This window comes from Acomys minous, assembly GCF_964271855.1.
Source record: "Acomys minous genome assembly, chromosome: 11".
NCBI lineage: Eukaryota > Metazoa > Chordata > Mammalia > Rodentia > Muridae > Acomys > Acomys minous.
Window position 1 is genome coordinate 22,858,753 of NC_140492.1, and position 21,687 is coordinate 22,880,439.

General features: G+C 35.8%; 1 protein-coding gene and 1 long non-coding RNA gene across 21 annotated transcripts in view; one reads left to right on the forward strand and one right to left on the reverse strand.

The window, feature by feature from the left end:
* The window catches only part of ROBO2 (roundabout guidance receptor 2), a 1,536,637-nt gene that overhangs the window by 1,434,467 nt on the left and 80,483 nt on the right, over positions 1–21,687 (forward strand). For all 20 annotated transcript variants that reach the window (XM_084801525.1, XM_084801512.1, XM_084801523.1 and 17 more), the window contains 4 exons: positions 7,631–7,755; positions 11,872–12,043; positions 15,580–15,785; positions 21,392–21,473. In XM_084801525.1, the coding sequence (XP_084657651.1) occupies positions 7,631–7,755; positions 11,872–12,043; positions 15,580–15,785; positions 21,392–21,473 (585 nt within the window). The remainder of the gene's footprint in view (positions 1–7,630; positions 7,756–11,871; positions 12,044–15,579; positions 15,786–21,391; positions 21,474–21,687) is intronic.
* The window catches only part of LOC311608902, a 62,444-nt gene continuing 58,266 nt past the window's right edge, over positions 17,510–21,687 (reverse strand). The window contains exon 3 of the long non-coding RNA XR_014783180.1: positions 17,510–17,919. This is a non-coding gene — a long non-coding RNA (uncharacterized lncRNA). The remainder of the gene's footprint in view (positions 17,920–21,687) is intronic.

Consider the following 21,687-nt stretch of genomic DNA (forward strand, 5'->3'; position numbering starts at 1 on the left):
AAATAACATAGAAAATGAGATTTAAAATGGTAATTTGTTAAGAATATTGACATATTTTTCATAAGAGATTTCAATTTGTGTCCTTTGAATAATGAGAGAAGTTCTCTAACACTTGCCTATTAAAACACAGAATAATTTTCTTGACTTACATAACTTCCTCCACTTACCTATAATTGAGAGTAAATTGGCTTCAGTAATCTGAAATCTAATAGAGTTTAAAGTTCTTCTTAAGCATGTCTGTCCTAGTTTTGAGTGAATTATGATATTTGCTGTAATGTAGAAATATTTAATAACATTACAAAATTAATGGAGATTTTCTAAATAAAGGCCATTTACTCTGAAAATCGCATGACTCCACTCGTACTATCCCTTCAGTTTATCAAAACCACAAAAAGAATTTGATTTAGACTGCCATTTTCAAAACCAAAACCAAACCAACCAACCAACCAAATAAATCTGGTGATGCAATGTGTGATGTATACTCTCACCCTTCCTGTTTTACAGGCTAACCCTCCCCTTCTTTCACTCTCCTTAGACTTCTATCCACTGTTGTACTCTGTTATTTTATAGTGACTGAGATAATACATCATTGGCCAACTTCATTGTGTGTTCTAGCCATCATATTTTCCATAGATGGTGATTAGGGAAGAACTTAAGTATTACACTCACCTCTAAAATTAGTCTTCTTGCAATCAATGCGTTCTATAAAGGTCACTCAAAACTCTAGAGAGGCACAGCTTGGCAGCAAGATGTCTTTAGACACACAATTATTGAAGCAATTGTTTATATGAGTAAAACCTCTAGGCAAGGGTAGAATATAAAATACAAACAGATGCAAAGACTACTCACCATAGCCATTTTTTCTCTTGACTGTTTAATTTACTTCATCTTGTGAGAGCAATAATACATTCAGTACTTTCCTAAAAAAATTGACACCAAAAAGGCAGATAGAGACAATAGATATTTGTAGAAAGAAAAACCAGAAATAGTATTTTACTTAGAATAAGAATTTTACAATATTAACTGGGAGTTAATGGCTTAGAAATCAACCAAAAATCACCTCTGGAAGACTAGCTGCAGTGGATTCAAATTATTTATTTGATAAATTATGTTATTTAGAAACTTGATAATTTATAATTCCTTGGAAATAATAAAAATGAATAAAATTTAATTACATAGACTTTCATGATGATCATTACACATTCTGAATCTTTAATTTGTATTTTCCATTACAAATAAATTTCATCTTCTTAGATAAATTGTGCTTAAAAGTCAAGTATTTTATGACATTATGTATTCAATATTAACAGTTATTTTGAAAGTGTGTAAAGTGTCAAACATAGAAAATAAGTACAGTTAAATGAGCTGAAGAACGAATCATTTATCAATTAGAACTCATCATTTAAATGAGAGCTCATGCCTTGTTGCTGGCGTCTCTTCTATTACAAGGACATCACTTCACACTTTTTTCATTAGTTATATAAACTTAAATGATACTTGGTAAACCCCCAACTCAGTGCTACAAAATGTCAATCTTTTTTAATGTGTTTGGTTTCCTCTGTCATTGTGGATATTTGCTTGTGGTCTTTTTACATTGCTGTATATAGCACTCTGCATTGAATTCTGTGTAGGAATCTCAGAATTGCACAGGATATTTTCTCTTTTACAAACTACATATTCTGTTTGCCTTTCCTTCTACCCAAACTGTCATGGTCAGTCAGAAGAGTGTGTTGAACACTTTAAATGTGATGAGATGGGGAAATGTAGAATGTTCTCTTCATAACAGTTTTAAAAACCTTCTAGGCATTCATTTAGAATTCACAATTTGACAAATATTTCAATGCAGGAATAAGTTACAGCATCCCCCTTCCCCCCAGAAAATAAGATACAAGGAAGGAAAATTAAAGAAACAACACATATCAAATAAAAACATATTTATTATATATGTTGAAATAAATGAAAACATAGCAAGTACATGGTCAAAATATGTTCAGGCACACCTATGCCAGCAAGGTTAGGCTAATAGAAGCCAGGGTTTAAGGAACACAAGAACAGCCACATAACTGTGCAAGTAGCAAGGAATACACTAGTCCCGAAAACCTTGTGTATATCTTTCACATATTTTACCATATTAGAAATTATAACCTTTAATTCTTATCTTTTGGTTGATATAAAAATGCAAATTTATGAGTCTAATCCAGTCATTATCCAATGTCAGCCATTTTAAATTAGGAGGTCAATACTTAATTAGTCAATGTAATAGAATATTGAAATAAACCAAATGTCAAATTTATGCCCAAATATAATATTTTAATGTAATAATTGAAGCATTCTTTAAACAATTTAACTCACTGGTGTTTGTATAAAATATGTATAGTCTAGAAGTGCAAATTTTTACATTTGAAATGAACTCATGCCTGCGGATGGGTTACCGTGGTCTGTGGCACAGGGTTAGCACCGAGCTATTGATTTTTGACAACATGCTAAAGAAGTTGTGACTTAAGTACATCTGTAGCTCAATCAAATGGTGGAGGAGATTGCTTTGAAAATATTCTTAGAGAACATATTAGCATAAGAGTCTTTTCTACATTAATTAGTAATTTCAAATGTTTATCACAGAAGCCAACATTGATTCATTCTGGTACACAATTATAATCCACGAATGACAGTGGCTGAGCCTAACTGTAGCTACAGCATATGACATATAAATGTATCTAACTGCTGCATGGCTATTTCCATGTTAATGACTGCCACAGGAAGTCATATTTTCCTGTAGAAACAACTTGAACATGATGTGATTAACCTTTAAGGTGCCCCTCCCTTCGTCTCGAAGCCCACCTCGAGCATGGCCTATGCTTCCTACTCGTGTTCAGCTTTCTGATTTCCATTCCACACGCCCTGACTCACCAGGAGGAATTAGCATTAGAGTGCCGGAGCATGACTTTGATGGAAGCCAGCATGAGCTGAATGCAGCATCGAGGCATAAATTAGCAGAAGTCAAATCTAATTTCCTGTGCATTTTGTTGAAATTCTCACAACACAGTTTCAACTGAACTACCCCAGACTTGCAATCTTCACTGACCTTTTGACATTAGAGTGGGCTCTCCAGAAGTCATGCAAAGCACTTCTCTTGGAGAGCTGTTGTTTTTCCTTAACACATTCTGATTAAACCTTGAATTGGGGCACCAGGCTTCCTCATATCTCCTCTTATAGACATAGAAATTAGATATAATCATCTGGTAGATTGAACAAGTAGTATAGGACATCATGGCACTGCGTCGTCTGTCTAATATTTTCAGGTCTTAGAGGTTATAAATATGTATTTCATATTTTTTTGTCTTAAAGACATATAGGTGGATTGCCATTTCTCTAATAAGCAAATTCATCTAGTTTACCACTCAGTCTTCCTAAGTTGCTTTGGGGTTCTGAATTGCATCTTGAGATCCTAATGTTGCTTCTTGTATTTCATGAGCTTTCTCTGAGGAATCTGTGTCATGCACAGCACATTTGGTGCTTTTGTGCTCCGTCCCATTGGTGCCATCATCCAAGCACTTCTTTCAGACAATTTTCAACACCACCTTGCAGACATACTGATGCAATAGAATGTTCCCAGAGGAATTATTATTGTTGTTATTCATTTCAGCCCCACCCCAACCCCAATAAATTTCTGTAGCCAATCTTCTGGCACAGAGATTGCAATATAGACCTTTGGCAGGGAGTCTCCCAAAATAAAAGTGCTGTATTAATTTTTGTTGTTGTCCAGATTTCAGGTGATAATAGGTCAAGCATTTTCAAAGACACAAGCATTTTGAAATTTGCCTTGTTAAATGCTTCAATGTTTTATAAGGTAAGATAATGGCAGGTCTTTTGGGAGTCATGAGTCGAGTTCCAGAAACAAGAAGTGATTACAATCATTAAAAATGTAACATATTAATACAGTCCCTTAGAATAAATGTGAATCATGAGTAAATATCTCATGCAAGGCATGTTTTATAAATAATAGCAATAAAGCATTTTGTAGTCATTTTTTTTATAAAGTTGCAATAAAAGTTCAGAAATTTATCATTTTCTGTTCTTTTTAGATTCCACCGTCAGCAATAACTGTAGTGCTGCAGTGTGGGAGAATTACTTTAAGTGATATCCCATTTTCTTTATGTGCTTCCATACTGTGCAATTCCCACCTGGATTTTCTGCCCCAGTTTTCTAAGGCTATCTACCCCTTTGCCCCTTTCTCTGCTTTTCTATTCAGTGTCTCCAATTAGCATCCACATTGCTTCCAAAACAATTATTCAGAAAGGCAAATCTGATTTGTTCCTTGTAAAAATATTTTTGAGTAGATCTTTTTCAGAGCAAAATGTTAAACTCTTTTAGTATAAAGTATCTGGTCTTATCTGTATTTGGCTCAATATGTTGGGTCCTTTGACTCTTAAAACCCTTTGTCTTCTCAAAGTCTCCTCAAATTCAGAGAGACATCAGTGTGCCTCCCTCTTCTGAGTGCTGCACAAAGAACAAAACAACAGCAAAATCTGCTTTATGAATGTACCCACATCAGGTGGCTCATAGTTACCTATAGCTTTAGATGTAGAGGGTCCCATACCTCATCTGGCATGTCCCTTCCATGGGTTTGTGAATGCATGTGCACCAACATTTGAGCAGCACATGCATATACATGCATATATGAACTAAAATGAATCTTACAAAAAGTCTTTTAATGTTGGGAAGTCAAATTCAAAGAAATCTATAGGAATACCTCAAGTAACACAGTAATTTTATCAAAATAAATAAAGGAAGGATTGTCATATGTTTTTACACATTCTTATTTGGCAAATCTATTTTGTATTGTACTGATTATTATAATTTAAATATTAAATAAAATAATACTAATTAGCGGTCCTACAGCTGCAAACATCTACTAGTGTTATTTGGGACCGCTTAAAGCCTTTTTCATATCAAAAAGGTCACATGACCTAATGTAGTGACTATGGGGCCTTTTTGAGTGCTAAGTTACTGATTTCAATTTACATGAGTTATTAAATTTTGAAGAAAAGATGCAAGCTAAATTACATAACACTTCTCTTGAAGGTAACATGCTTGTTGTCACTAATAGTCTTTCCTTCTTTGGCTTACAAAGGCAAATACTTATATACTGACTCTTACATATTTATTAAAATACATATGACAAAGCTTACATAATACAGAACATGGTAAACACCTGGTGATTTTATGCCTACTGAAGGATGGACACTTCTGATGCCAGGCTTTATGGTGCACATCATAAATCCCAGCACTCAGGAGGTAAAAGCACGTAGATCTCAGCGTTCAAGCCTAGCCTGGTCTACAAAATGAACTCTAGAACAGCTAGAACTATAGAAAGAAACATTATCTCAAAAAAAAAAAAACAGGAAAAATTGATACTCTTGTGTTTTTAATGTTTTTCTGACATAATTATATAATACTTATTTAGGCAATTTTCCTATTTAAGACAGACATCAATGTATCTGCCAGTTCAACATAATGGTATAGAAATAGCAGGAAAATTTAAGGAGCATGTAATCTCCTGAAAACTAGAAGGCAATACCAATGATACTACTCTATAGATCCATTAATCTGTTTTTTCCATGCTGTTGGAATGTGTCTCCCATCATAGATAGTTATAGAGAAAGTTATAACTTAGGAAATTTCTTTCCTTCCATCTCCACACTATGTATTCAATTGGTTGAATAAAGAGGAACTATAACAGAATACACATTTTGGCCTAACAAGTATTGATTTTATTTTCCTTTGATAAATTATGATATTTATCCAATACTAGAATTAGTGTTATTAAGTATAGTTGGCTATATGTTTATGAGGGATATTCTGTTCTAATGCCCCTTTGGGTTCTGCCCATATTGGACATTATATTGTGACAATTCTCCAGAGTCCAATTCTTAGTATTTTGTTTTCTGTACACACCCAATTCTATCAATTAAACTTGGTTTAAAACTGTTTTATTGGTTTTAAGTTTCTAGCCTAAGTAACTTTATAAAGTAGAAGGAATTATTCTAAAAGTCACAGGATACTGTTTTCCCTAGACGTACATGGTGTAACACTGTCCTTGTAGAAGCTTCTGGGTACCCTCTAGTGCTTCTTGCTTTCCTCTCAATCATTAGGCCCCTTTTAATTCTGAACATCATTAGGATTTTTATTTTCATCTCTTTTCTTTTCTAATAGTCACTCATTCTTGGGATCATATCTTTATGTGCACCATTCTACTGGTCTCCTAAACATATGCTCATTTTATTGAGTTACTGTTTCTTTTTTTTAAATTTAATTTTATTTATTTTATTTTTGTATTAATTTATTCATATTACATCTCAGTGGTTATCCCCTCCCTTGTATCCTCCCTTTCCTCCCTCCCTCCCATTTTCCCCTTACTCCCTTCCGCTATGACTGCAACTGAGGGGTCTTCCTCACCCTGTATATGCTCATAGGGTATCAAGTCTCTTCTTGGTAACCTGCTGTCCTTCCTTTCTTATGTCACCCATTTTCATTAAAATGTTAAAGACCTTGGAAAGCTAAATTTACAGCTGTCACTCAGAATAGAAGCATCCACAGCAGAGTTGGCAGGGTGGCATGCTCCTTCATTTCTATACTGCGTTAATAATCTTAACTGCTCATCCTCCCCCTGCAATGCCTTGTGGTAGATGTCATCACGCTTTGACTTCCTCCCTGAGCTCCTGGCTTGGAAAGTGTTCATCATTCCACCGTCCAAAGGCTGCTCTTTACCCAAACTGTTTATAATGTCCATTGTCTATGCACATGGTTTCCAAAGCTGCCATAATATAGCAAATTACACTCTCACACCTCATCCTATATGAGCATAACCAAAGTCTTCTCTCTAAATTAACCACATTCTTTACCATCATTAGGTGTGTTTTGTTAGTATCATCATTACTAAGCTTTATTGTCTTATTTATTTTCCCAAGGCTGTGAACTCCTTGTGTTTTTCATTTCTGCCCAGTAGCAGAACATACTGATTGCCTGGTAAAGTTATTCAAAATGAAGAAACTACTTCAATACCTCAGTTTATATTTTTGGTAACCGTGGTATGTAATCATCATCTCTCCACTGCCGCAGTGTTTTGAAAGTGTCAAGGCTTGATTATTGACATGCTGGGTGAGATTCAGGAAACCTTTTGTACTTGAGATTTACCTTGGGATCCTATATAAAATCCTGAAAACCTTATGAAGAAATGTGTGTTTGCTAATACATTGATTTTTTTGAGGAAGGACATGGTTGCTTAAGACATTGGTTCTTTTTCATCTTCACCTTTTCAAAATGCAGATCCAAACTAGAAATTGCATTCTGTCTTGAGGTTAGAATTATGAGGAGTCTATTTTCCTAAGCAGGCATTTAAAATAGGGTGCTAATGTACTGTGTTTAAAGAGTGTCTGGTAGTAACCTCACTTGTGTTTGAGAGTTTGCGCTTGCTCTTCTTTGTGTGGCGACAAATCCTATAAAGTAAGTAAAGACACTTAGCCTCGCTCTGGCTCTGAGCCACCCACCCAGGTCCAGATCCTCTCTTTGATATCTTTTTCATTGTTGTCAAAGGTTGATATTTACACTTTTCTTTTCTTTTAAATTCTAGCTCCTCCACAGTTTGTGGTTAGGCCAAGAGATCAGATTGTTGCTCAGGGCCGAACAGTGACATTCCCCTGTGAAACTAAAGGAAACCCACAGCCGGCTGTTTTTTGGCAGAAAGAAGGGAGCCAGGTGAGTGGGGGGCATGACTGTGCTTCTGATATCTCTGAACCTTGCCTCTCTTAGTGACCTTCAGACCTTGCCTTCCCCTGCTATCAGTGTTATTTCTGTATGTTATTTCTGAGAAAGGAATGAGTCTAAAAGAACTGGATGTCAAGTGTTCCAATATAGCAACCTTTATTTGCCAGGGTTATTTTTTCAATCCTGTATCTAATATAAAATAAAAATAAAGAATTTCAAACCCTAGCCTACACCTATATTTGAAATTTCTGACGGTGATAGTCATGTGCTTTCTTACATTTAGTGGCATGGTATGATTAAATCATGTGACACATATAAAGTGCCTAGAATAATCCTTGGCATATAAGAAATGGAAGGCTTTTTTAAAATCCAGATAATTGTGATTGAATCCGATTTCAGCCCCATATCTAGGCAGGATGGAAATATCACAAACGTGACCACACTTTCATTTAATAGCGGAGGAATTTCTTTCTTCCTTTTCCCCTATGAATTTCTTCAGAATAAAGCTAGACAGGAAACAACACATTTTACACAGGAAACCACTCTCTGGTTTTCCTGTGATCCTTCTGGCCAAAATCCCCTCTCAGAGTCCTTTGGGAAACTCAACTGGGCTCATTAATTTTCTCAAGTAAAACTTGGTTCAACTGTGAGCAAGTGCTTAGCTTCTAGGTTGAAGCCAATCAAACTTCCAGCCCGAAGCTGAGGAGAAATTAAGAAAGTTCTTAGACTAACCTGTCTGCATACTCCTCTTGAAATGAGCTGTCGGCTGCTTCTACAAGCTCTATAAATAACCCAACAAGGCATGCATTTCTCAAAAACAAGTATTCAGTGTTCTTTCTCAGAATGGTCGCTTGCCACTCAAACTTCTGGAAGAATTTTTTTTGAGGGTTGGGTCTAATAAAATATCTAAATCTCAGCAGTTGATATTGACAAACTTTCTGAAATCTTTGCAAGAGATGACTTTTACCTCGGAGATCTTCAACTCTTCACTTTAAAAAGTTTATTTCAGATAGAATTATAAAACATGGTAAAAAAAAAAAAAGAAGCATGTCTTTTCACTGATTATTAGCTATACATTAAAATAATTTACATGCATACAAATAACGTTCTTAATATAGCTCTAATATATATGTGTTCTTGTGTTCTGGTGTTCTGGTCCTATGAACAGAAGGTATTTAACATAATCATCAGTGATTTTAAAAGTAATTATTAAGAGAACTTAAGCATCGCCCCTGTATTGTTTGACGAAGTGAAATAACATTCTAGCAGCTCCTGGAAACAGATGCTGAGACTCACAGGAAAACAATGGGCGATGTATAGGGAGTCTTATAGACAAGGTGGGGGATGGAGAAGAGGACCTGAGGTGATAGGAGCGCCACAGGAAGACCAACAGCGCCAACTAACCAGGGCCCAGAGGGGCTTGCGGTTGGCTAAGCACTAACCAAGGATCCTTTATGGACTGAAACCAGGCCCACTCCACAGAGGTAGCCAGTGAGTCTCAGAGTTCGTATGGTTCCTTTCGTAAGGGAAGCAACGGTTGTCTCCGACATGGATTCTCTTGCCAACTTTTCGATCACTTCCCCCTTGAGGGAAGTGCTTTGCTAGGCTACAGGGGAAAGAACAACCTCAGTCCTGATGCAACTTGACGATCTGAGGTAGATGGGAAGAGGGGCTCCCTTTCCTGAGGAACAGGGGAGGGGGGAGGGGGGAGAGAGGGTAGGAGGTGAGGAGGGATAGGACTACAACCAGGATGTAAAGTGAATAAATAATTAATTAAAATAATAATAATTACATAAAATGTATTGTTAGGTATGGTGATTTCCTTAGAATATTAGATATAATTTTGTCTCTGTCACCATTATCTCCGCCCCATTGGAGTGAAGCAAATGAGAGGTTAAGAATAAAGTAAGGGGCTGGAGAAGTGTCTTGGTGCCTAGGAGCACTTGACTTCTCTTACAGAGGCCCCACGCTCAAATCCCAGCCATCCACATGTAACATCTCTCTGTAACTTCATGATCTGGTACCCTCAAATGGACACATATGCAGGCAATACACCAATGTACATAAAATTAAAAATAAATTTTGAAAAGCCTATAGGGGTAAAATGTTTAAATACATTAGAAATTTTCATTCAGTGAATTTGGATGCTATCAAGAGTTCAGTCTCCATTATCCAGCTTTTATAGTGATCTCTCTCTCTCTCTGGCCATCAGTAAGTAGAAAGAGTCAAAATTCTGAACTTAATGACCCATATTCCTCAACTTGTGCTCATAACGCCAGTTAGTACGACCAGGGTGCTGCAACACAGTGCTCTGCAGAGTTCCTGGGCTTGGCTTGTGATCCATTTCTTTTGCCTATGCCATACAACTTGGGAATGGAGATGATGGATTAAATTCAATCAAATGCCACTTTACGTGTCAACGAATCATTCAGAAGGTAGAATGATATTACACTGCGCAGAGGAGATCCGGGGAGAATTAGCCCGTCTGATGGATTAGTGCAACGTAAATTAGTATTCTAATGGCTAATTGAAGGAAAGTGTGCACTTTGAGTTATTGTATCATTTTCAATTGCCCTTAAAATTTAGGCCCTTCTCTTTTAGATGGTTTATAACTGTAATATATTTGGATTCCACAGGAGATTATCTTTCAAGTGTATGAAAACGCCTAACACTGTATCATAGTGTAACTTTGGGAAGAGGGCAACAGCAGTTTGAAATTATATTCCTGACATGCTAGCAAACATTGCTCCTCATAGACAGCATTTAATAGCACGGTAATGTTTATGTAAAGTGGGCTTATAGTGTCACACTTGAATCTAATAAAGTGGACATCCATCATGTTGCAATAAAGAGAAGAGCTTCTAATTAAAGTAGGACATCATTTGCTGGATTAAAGTCATTTAGCGTAATTGAAAAGTGTTAATACCCTATTTTATCCTCTTCCACTGGCATTACTTCAAGGGTAAAAATATTTTAAGGTGAAAATGTGTCTTGTGCCTTTAATTGAATGTTATTACCTCCTGATTTCTACTTATTGAAATTGTTTAATTACAAACCTGGAAAATTAATTACTATATTGCAAAAACAGATCCCAGAGGGTCTTAGTGTTCCTTTTGTAAGTAAATACAACATAAAAATTGATATGTCCTTATTTATAATGCAGCTAGAAACATACCTCAGTATGATTTATTGTATCCACATGTTTTTCTTAATTGAACAACAGTAAAACAGCATAGGTCATCCAAATTAATGATCCTGTTTCCATAGAAGAACTTTAGGCATTTGTGATTGGACTATTATTAGCTGTGTGACAGGCTTTAATGAAGTGGGTTGTAAACTATTTTTAAAGAAAGTAGTACTATGAAGGTCTTAGAGGTTGCTTGCACACTTTCAGAGCCATGCTGTAGTCTTCATTGATTTTAAATAACTGACTTAACCTTGCTTAGATCATAGCACTTTTTCATAGCTCTTTTGGAAGCTGCTATGGCTTTCTATGAAATTTTTCTATAGAATAAGCTTCCTTTGGGACGGGTACATTCTTCAGAACTTGTCCTAACATATTCAACTTGGTCAACAATGATATTTGACATTGCTTGTACAGTTTGTAAGATACCTCCTTATTCACGATTACAGTCAAACAACCTTTCAAGGCCTAGGTACTGGGTCATATGAGCAATGTTTTGCCTGTTTATTTTAAAGCTGGAGGAACTAAATTTCAAAGCTGAAATATGTAAACTAGCACATAATAGGGAGTAGATGGTTGATATAGGGTTATGTTAATGACCCTGATTTGGTCAATGTCTTGGAGATCTCTGTGTTGAAATATGATACTATGGACTATAAAGCTGCAGATGGTTGTTCCTTCAACTAGAACATGCTGACTTTGTAGGTCACAGATTATGACTAGAAAAATATTTACCAGTCAGCCCTATTGTGGTGTTCGTAGTCATTTCAGTACCACGTGTTTTTAAAATCTGTATGTTTTATTTTTCCAACCATAATCCCATCGTGGTTACAGTTTTTGTTAATAAAACCTTCCTTGTGGAGGGGAAAACAGTGAAGAGACTGTTTTTTTTGTTGTTTTTGTCTTGTTTTGGTTTTCCGCAGAACCTACTTTTCCCGAACCAACCCCAACAGCCCAATAGCCGGTGCTCAGTGTCCCCCACCGGGGACCTCACCATCACCAACGTTCAGCGTTCAGATGCAGGCTACTACATCTGCCAGGCCCTGACAGTGGCAGGAAGCATTTTAGCGAAAGCGCAGCTGGAGGTTACTGACGGTGAGATGTCACTTTTCTCTTGAAAAGAATAACTTTGATATCTATTTTAGGTTTGGTGGAGATTTAATGTGTATATAATACATTTGCTTAAGAGTGTATATTATATTTACATAAGTAAAGCAACAATTGTTAATAGTCTCAATTCTCTTAGATTTTATACCAACCATTTCCCTAAGAAAAAGAGCATCAAAGACAGCTATATAGTTCATTAAATTTATGGTGTGTGGTGTGTTATTTTAAACAAAAGACGTCACTTGTCATGTCCACAAATGTAATGCATATGTTTTCACTGAATATTTTCCTGGCATGGCTTCTTCTGGTGGGTATTAATACTTTTATTGGAGTAGAGGAGTAGGAAATACCATCTTTAAATATCATCTGTGAAATAGAAATGAGATTTTAGTTAGCTAATCACATTATGACATTCTTCCAACTTTAATTATACATTCACTAAGTTAAATTAATTAAATACATACTGAAAGTAGTGATGAATGCTAAAAATTTTTATTTTTTTTCCTTGCACATATGTACTTTGAATTTTAATTTCTATTGAAAGTTGTAAAAGGTCTGATATTTTTTTTTCCACCAGAAGTTTATTTATTGCACCTTGACAGCTCAGGGAGCATGACGTGTAAGCCGTGTACAGGAATTTTTCCTTTGTCCTTGATGTCTTAAATTAAAAACTTTTTATTTTTGTTTTACTTTCGTGAGTCTTTCCCTTTATTTTGACTTTTTCCCCTCTTAAGGCTAGCTTAAGAGATACAGGGTTTTTGATCTGTGTACTCTCCGACATTGACATTTCTTTTCCTTTCTTTCTTTTTAAAAAAGCTGGTAAACGTCACTTTACTTTCCTATGCTCCAGATTTACATGTAGATTAAAAGGCAATTTAAAATAAATAGAGAGGCAATATCTTTTAATATCTGCCCGTGGCTAGGTCCAATTTAGCACTGTGTCAAGAAAGGTGCAGGGCTAGACAGCACAGACAAAGCTTGTCTACGGAGATGCCCAGAGACTATGGGTTACACTTGCCAGTGCAGCAGAGAATTTCCTGACGTGGAACTGAAGGAGAAACCCAGTTCAAGAGTAACTGTGATGAGTAAGGGCTGCCACAGATGGCAAGACCTTTGATCCCCTGAGCCTCCATATTTCTTTAACAGAATAAAAGAATGATTAACATCTGTAAAGTTATCATGTTTTATGCCCATGAAAATGGCTAGAAACAAATGCTTGGAATATAAAATATTTGCACCAAAGCATTTAATATATTGATATTTTAAATATGTATGTTAAATATATCTTTATTTTTTAAAATATCATTAATTTACAGAATGTTCATTTATTTTTTGATTCTTCAACTGCTTTCTCAATATTAAAAAAAATTGTAATGGCCATTCTATGGGTAATGTCAATAAAATTTAAAAAGCATATAGATATAAAATATATTTCACACCTTTTGTTGACAATAAATGGCACACTGTGGTCTTATCTGAATGGTTTATTAAGGATTTACGGCATGTCATTAGAGAAGACCACAGAGTTGTTCACAGATCACTGAAAACCCTAAATGTTCATTTAACCTTTGACTTCAGTGTCATGGAAGCCTGTGGTCCTCTTTCAGCCACACATCCCTGAAACTGAAATTTCTGCTAGGCAGGAGATTTTCAATTACCTTATTGATCAGAGTCATTCAAAAGGCAATGAATTAGTCATCTAGGTAGGGGCGAAAGGAAGAGGAAATTCTAATTAGCTGACCCTTGGTTGTGTCTAATGATGTCAGAGATAGGACAATCAAAGCAGGTTATAAGAAAATTGCTGGAACTCTGCATAGCTATTTAACTTGAAACAGATAGGTCACAACCTCCATAAACACATTTTAGAAATGTAGTTGAACACCCATTTTCTCGCTCAATTATAAAATTGTATATAATGGTTTGGACATTAAGTTTAACTTGAAAACCTGTAAGCCTTTCTGTTAAACTTCCATCTGTCCTGGTTTGTTATAATTACTGTAATGCTATGCACCGTTATTGTACTAAACTATTTCATTTACTTCTAAGTTTAAGAATAATTACTAAAACAGAAGAAGGTTGTCATTTTGGTTTGTGTTGAACAGATAACTGTGTTTTGGTTTCTAGTTGGTTTTCTGGAATTGACATACTAGGTTAAGGGAGTTCAGAATTCCGAATATATTCATATGCAATGATCTATGTCATAATAGCTAGATAAATGAAAATTTTAATGTTTCATCATGTACTGGCATATAGAATGCATTTAATATAACTTAAGTAAGATATATTAGTGTTTTGTATATAATGCATTCATGCATTTACATATACATTTATACACATATATGTTTAAATGTACAATATATTTTAAAGTACATAAGCTTTTAAAAATTGAACAAAAAATCTGTTTTGTCTATTCTGCTATAGGCATTTTCTTTTCATTTGTTTATTTTTTGTTTTTTGTTTTGTTTTGTTTCGTTTCAAAACAGGGGTTCTCTGTAGCCTTGACTATCCTGGATTCACTTTGTAGACTCCACTGGCCTCGAACTCAGAGATTGCCTGCCTCTGTACCCCACTGTGCTGTCATTTTCTTTTAAGTGACATTTTTTCTAACATAACCAGATCAGTTTGATTTGGGGGTATTATGATGTATTCTTAAAGAAACACATTATTGAACCAAGTTTCTTTTTCTACCAACCATTTACACAATGTCAGCCTTTGGGATATTTCATAAACCACTTAAGATATATCTGAAAACAATAAATATTATGCTATAGGATGATGTTTCTTAAGCAAAAAAGCACACTGAGCTAGAACTTTTGAAATTCTGCTGACTGTAAACACTGATTATGAGTGAAAAATTAAATTTGGTCATGTTATGCATCCCAGTTGACGGGTTCACTCTGCTTAGCTGTATGTACCTCTTCAACAAACTCATTCAAATGACATGAGCATAGTTTGAAGACCCAATGTTATGATTTTGTATTTAAATTATTCAAGGTCTAATGTTTTATCATCCACAAAAACACATCAGCCTATGTAAACAGCATTCGGCAGATGTTATAAATAATAAATTATATAATACACATGTATTTATAACAAAAAAGCAAAGGTGCAGGTTAGCTTTACAAGCAATATGTCCCCTAGGTACTTTTTTAATACATATGTCTATGAACAAAAACATGAACAATTTATGGTTGGCAGCTTGTAGAAGCTACTTATATTTTTTATTTTAATTTCATCATGCTAAGCTCTTCTATGCAATTCAACCTTTCTAAAATGTCAAAAATTATCCTCAAGTCATTTTAATTATAATGAATGCACAATAAATTAAAACAATGGTGTTGTTAGGCCAGTATATGTATTTGTATATTTAAAGTATATAGTTGAAAAATATTATAGATATTAAAAAGGCAAAGTAAGCTATCAATAATAGTAAAGGGCTTTGGGTGTTTAATCTTACTTTTTATGTCAGTATATCAAGATTACTGAATGTCTTGGAAGTCTTACTGTTTGTTTTTACCTATTAGTTTTGACAGATAGACCTCCACCCATAATCCTGCAAGGACCAATAAACCAAACACTTGCAGTAGATGGTACAGCACTACTGAAATGCAAAGCCACTGGCGAGCCTCTTCCCGTAATTAGCTGGCTAAAGGAAGGCTTTACTTTTCTGGGTAGAGAGCCAAGAGCTACAATCCAAGACCAAGGAACGCTACAGATTAAAAATTTACGGGTACGTAGTATTTGGCTTGTTGACCTTATCAGCAGTGTTGCTCTAAGGGAAATTTGCACAGTGTACAGAAAAAATTCACATACCTCAGCATGATTGCTGTAAATTTTATGATAGGTCATGTTATTGCTTGGTTCAACAATGATTAATTGAAATTATAGGAAAGAATATTGTCCTTTGGCAATTTACCATTTCACACTCTACCTAGAATATTTTCACTTGGGCATATGGATATGTGCCTGTCAGTAATAAAATTAATATTGGTATATATTACTATATATATACATATATATATATGTATATCTTTAAATTTTGTGTGTGTATATTCATCTGTGTGAAGGTGTGTGAGGACATAGAAGTCAGAGGACAAGTTGGATGCCTTCTTCAAGACACTTCCACCATGGCATTCCTTTAGACAGAGAGTGACAGGAAAGGACAGGGCCTCCCTTGGGACTGGAGCTCAGTTAGTATAGAAAGGCTCCCCGGTCCAGCAGTCCCAGGCAACCACTTTTCTCCACCTTTTAAACACTGGGATTACTGACACATGGCAACATTTCTACAAATATTGAAGTGGGGTTGGTGATCCAAGGTAGGTATTCATACCTGCAAAGTAAACCTTACTGATTCCCTCTCCAATACTGAAACAAGCAACCTTGGACAGAGAGTTATGGATCTGACTAAAAAATAACCTCAATGGAGAATAATAAAAGCTTCTAATTCTACTCTGTCAAGGAAGACTGTGAGGTTACAAGAATAAACTGGCTCAGCCAAGAACATAAGAATGAAACTATGTTCATATGAGGCATGTTTGGATAGTTAGCAAAGCCCTTACATTTTTAGTTAGGTTGCTACAAATTTTATAAGAATGAGTTAAAACTGGTGTTTTAATGAATCTACTTAAGAAAGAATGACTGCTCCTCAAGTGAGATAAGTTGGATCCACATGAAATTGACCCCAAAAATCTGTGACTCAGAATATTGTGTTACTCTTCTAGTAGTATTTCACAGGATTTTTAGCAAAAACAATGGCTTAAAGCAACACAGTTTTTCCCCTCATGATTTCTGTTAAAAATTGAACTAAAAGCATGGCATGAGTTAGCTAAAGTTTCTGCTACAAGTGTTGCAATGTTGTAATTGTCAATTAACGTTAGGGGTTTGTCAGAATACTGAGGGAAGACTGATTTACTTTCAAGCAATGCAGTGGGATTGTTGGTTGCCTAGAGTTGCTTGTGGTGACTAGATTAAATACCCACCTCCCTCTGAGAATTGGCTGGTGGTGGCCTCTAGGCTTTTGCTATCCGGGTCTTCCTAACATCAGTGCTCATATCTTTAATGTCGGCATGACAGCTGCCAACGGAAGTGAGCATTTCAGTCTCCTGGTACAAAATCTCAGACATGATTCATAACCTTCAAGTATGCTAATGACCAGAAATAAGTCTAAAGGCCTCACCACCATGTTAGTGAGATGAGGGATTACATAAGAAGTGAGAACCTAGGAGCTGTTATTATGAAGGTTCCCTGGCCACTGCCCGCACAGCCTACTCACTCTCCCATGTAGAGTGCAGCAATCTGCATGGCCACAGCTAACAGGTATAAGAGTAGAGTAGAGCATTTTTAAACAATAACAGGCCTGGGGCTGAGAGCCAGAATTGACATAGTTAGCATGATACTATATAAATGTTAACAATTATTCAGTGGAAGAGCAATTAGTATAGTTTGGCACTTGGGCAGAAATTGGAAACCAAGATGATGAAAAATAAATAAACGAATCAAATAACATAGCCAGCAAGTGAGTTGACTCAGTGAGAATATTGACCATCACACCTGATTACCTGAGTTCAGGTCCTAAGAAGCATACAGGAAACAGAGGAGAGAATTTATACTTAAGCTTTCTATGACCTCCCAACAGGAGCATTGACACATACATACATTAAATAGCTGATAGATAGATAGATAGATAGATAGATAGATAGATAGATAGACAGACAGATAAATGCACAGATACACAGCTATATAGATACATAGATACATTGATAGATAATATAAACTTACTGAATTTTCTTGAATCTTCACGTTCAGAAGCCAAGGCAAAGGGTGCAATATTCTTCTGCACATTTTTAAATGAAGATGATTCTTCTCTTAGGATGGAATATATCTACAATTACACATCTATATAATAACTTATCAGTGTCCTATGTATATTTTCAAAAGAGAATAATCATAGATAAACTTTAATACATTTATAAATAATATTAACATTAATAACAACAAATTGATTATTATTCTAGATGAAAAAATATTGCCAAGTTCTGTCAAAGGAAAATGAATTAATATGGACTCTTTTTAATATGTATTTTTAAATTCATCATGAATTAGCTAATTTTCTTTGACCAATATGAAATTATTTTTTAAAAATATATACTAGCTCTCCTTGGATAAGCATTTTAACCTGTTTTTGAGATAAAGGCCAACTTAGGCCATGAAGGTTAATGCTTTTTTTGTTGGATTGCGGCATTAAAGGACATGTCCTCATGGCTAGTCAAGATCCATGAGTTAGCTAGAGAGTGCTATAGAGATGTAATTAAAGGTAGATGCTTGATAATGTCAAATGAGCTTGACTCCTTGTACCGGTCTTCCCGTAGCATCTCTGAGATGCCATTACCCAGGAAGCTTGTTTGTAGCTAACTGTCCAAGGAGAAAAGGGATGATAGAGTGTGCTAACCTATTCGTTTCTCTTTTTTAAAAAATTGGTCAGGGATGAAAGGATAAGGAGAGGAAAAAGTGAAGCACTCTTGATCAGAATACTTCCTATCTAAAGTCAAAGCACACACACACAAATAGCATGGCGAGAGTGATCCTAGCAACACAAAAGTGAGACCAAGAAGCCATTTGGGCTTTTGATCGGCTCCACATTGAGCACATTGTTCTTTTCCTGTACAATGGACGCTGTTAAAGAAGGATTACAACAGGCTTTACCACTTCCCTGGTGTAGGCAAGAGGTTTCCTATAGGTCAGAGTCCTTTGTGTCTCGTGATTTCTTTCCTCAATGCATAGGCTAGAGAACAAAAATAACATGATGGATGCTAAGTTCTTCTAGTCCAGCTAATTGGTATCAGAATCTGTATCTTTTGAGAAGTTGAATATTCCAATACTCATTAAAGCCTACCTACCACAGCTAATGTCAGGCTCGTCTCTCCACACAATGACAAGGGGATGCAGTTAAGATGCATTACCTACATACTCTTCTTTTTACACAGAATAACAAGTGCTACATTTTAGTTCAACAGCTATAATAAAATGCAAATTCTTTTACACATTTGCAGCCCATATTCAAATGAACGTCCCATTAAAATCCAACCTCAGCTCATTATACTTGGCTTGTGAGTGATGCTTCTTAAATGCAAAGATTCCTAATGACTATAATGTACTCGCAGCCACATTTCAAAGGATGGCTTATTCCACAATGGCTACTCCTATCATCCCTGTAAGATAGAAGACAATTGTACAGAGATAGTATGGAAAAGAGTGACATGGTAAAGCGCTTTCAAACTTAAGTTAAATACATAATGACATTTAGCATCAATAAAAAATGGGTGGCATGGCAGTAACTTTATGCCCTAGTGCTTTACTTGAGAATCAATTATGACACGGAGTCATAGATTAATTTTAAAACTGGAGGTGTGGCACTCCATACCAAGTGTGCTGTGCATGACATAGATTCCTAAGAAAGAGCTCATGAAATATAAAAAACAACCTTAGGCTCTCAAGATGCAATTCAGAACACATAGACTGATGCTCATTGGTCATCACAGAACTTAAATCCTGCATCTCTTGTTTGCCTTAAACTCACTTATTCTTTGACATTGATTCCCATCTATTTTTCCTACTCCACTAACCTATTGGCAATAAATGTTGGTACTGTAAGCCTCTAAAACGCAAACACCATGGGGATAATTAAGTTTTATGTTTATTAACCTTCAGGCTTTTTTGTCAAGAGTATTTTTTTTTTACTTTTACATTTGTAAGAGACAACTTTTTATCATATTTCCAACTATTCAAAAAGTTATTGGTCATTCTTTAATGGGCAATGAAGACCTTTTAAAGTATCAATGATTTTGGATGTTTTAAATATGCTTAAAAAAAAGAAACACATTTTTTGGCTCTGTTTCGGCTTGTAGTTATTTCAAAATGTCAAGGCTCCATAGGGATGAATTTTGTTGTTGTTTTGTTTTGTTTCAGTTTTTTACTGTTTTTCATTAGATTTTTATCTCAAAATGATGTCACTTTGCTATTGAGTGCTACACTCATGCCATTTATTTATAAGTAGAAAATACATTTCTTACATGAAAACAATCTTTTTTTGAAATTTTTTATTAATTTATTCATATTACATCTCAATGGTTATCCCATCCCTTGTATCCTTCCATTTCTCCCTCCAGAGGGGAGGACATCCTATTGGGACTCTAGATGAGAGAAGCATGGGAGAATGGCAAAGTAGAAGGATCCAGAGGGTCCTAGAAACCTACAAGAAGAAAAAAATCTTTTATAAAACATTTGAGCCAGGTGTGGTGGCACACATCTGTAATCCCAGCAATCAAGGAAGCAGAGGCAGCAGATCACTGTGAGTTTGAGGTCAACTGGTTTACAAAGCAAGTCCAGGACAGCCAAGCCTACACAAAGAAACCCTGTTGTGAAAAACAAATGAATGAACAAATACATACACACACATACACACACACACCAACACCCCTATACCTACATACATTTCCCTTCTCAGAGTTACAGCTGTCTCATTATCTCTTTAGTCCTAGGTACTTTTAACTATTGAAATGCATTCATTTAGAAGTCAACATGAATTCTAAGTTGGCTTGTTCATATCTGACAGTGACACAATGGAATCTCAAAAGAATATGATGTTAAAAGTAAATATTACAATGGAGGCAGGAAAAGTTAATACATAAATCTTATCATACAAATTACACTTAGTTGCAGAAACATAACCTGGAGTTTCAGGATGCTGAGAGTTGTATGGAAGAGTTGAGGGACGGAAGGACTCAGAGAGGTCAGGGGCCCCACAGGGAGATGGTCAAGGCCAGCAGTTCTGAACATGGGGCATTCACAAACTGATGCACCAACCAAGGACAATGCCGGCAGAGAACCTGGAATCCCTGATCAGCTGCAGCCCACAAATGGCTAATTCTCCACATGGGGAGGGGCACAGGGGGGACTGCTTCAGGCCCTCTGGCATGTACTCTGGTACCCAAGATTTGGTCACTGCTCCATGGCCAGGAGGAAGTGTGTGCAGGCTACCAGGAGGAAACCTGATGAACTCTAAGCAGATGGCAGGGGAGGAGGGCCCCCTTAGTGTGAAGTCTTAGGGAAGGGAATGTGGAGGTAAAGGGAGGGAGGGCAGGAAAGGGAAGTTAAGAGAGAGGGCTTAACAATAGGGGTGTCATGTGAATACATTTTAATAAATTTAAAAATCAATAAAAAGGAAAAAGTTATAATTAAAGGTTGCTTTAAATCACACACACACACACACACACACACACACACACACACACACACACAGTCGATCACAACTGGATTCTTTCTTTTCATGTGTGCTAGATTTCTGATACTGGCACTTATACTTGTGTGGCTACAAGTTCAAGTGGGGAGACTTCCTGGAGTGCAGTGCTGGATGTAACAGGTGAGTTCTTTTTTAAATTTTTTATTTTTTAATTATCTTTTACATATACATTTATATTATTACACATATACACAGTAAACTACCTGCTGCAAGCAAAGCCACAAAACAGTCAGGAATTACATAAATGTTAGATTCATAGTGTTTAGGCTATTTGCATTTAGCAACCTTGAAGAAAACTTGGTGAGTCTAAAATTCTGAATACAAATCAACATCT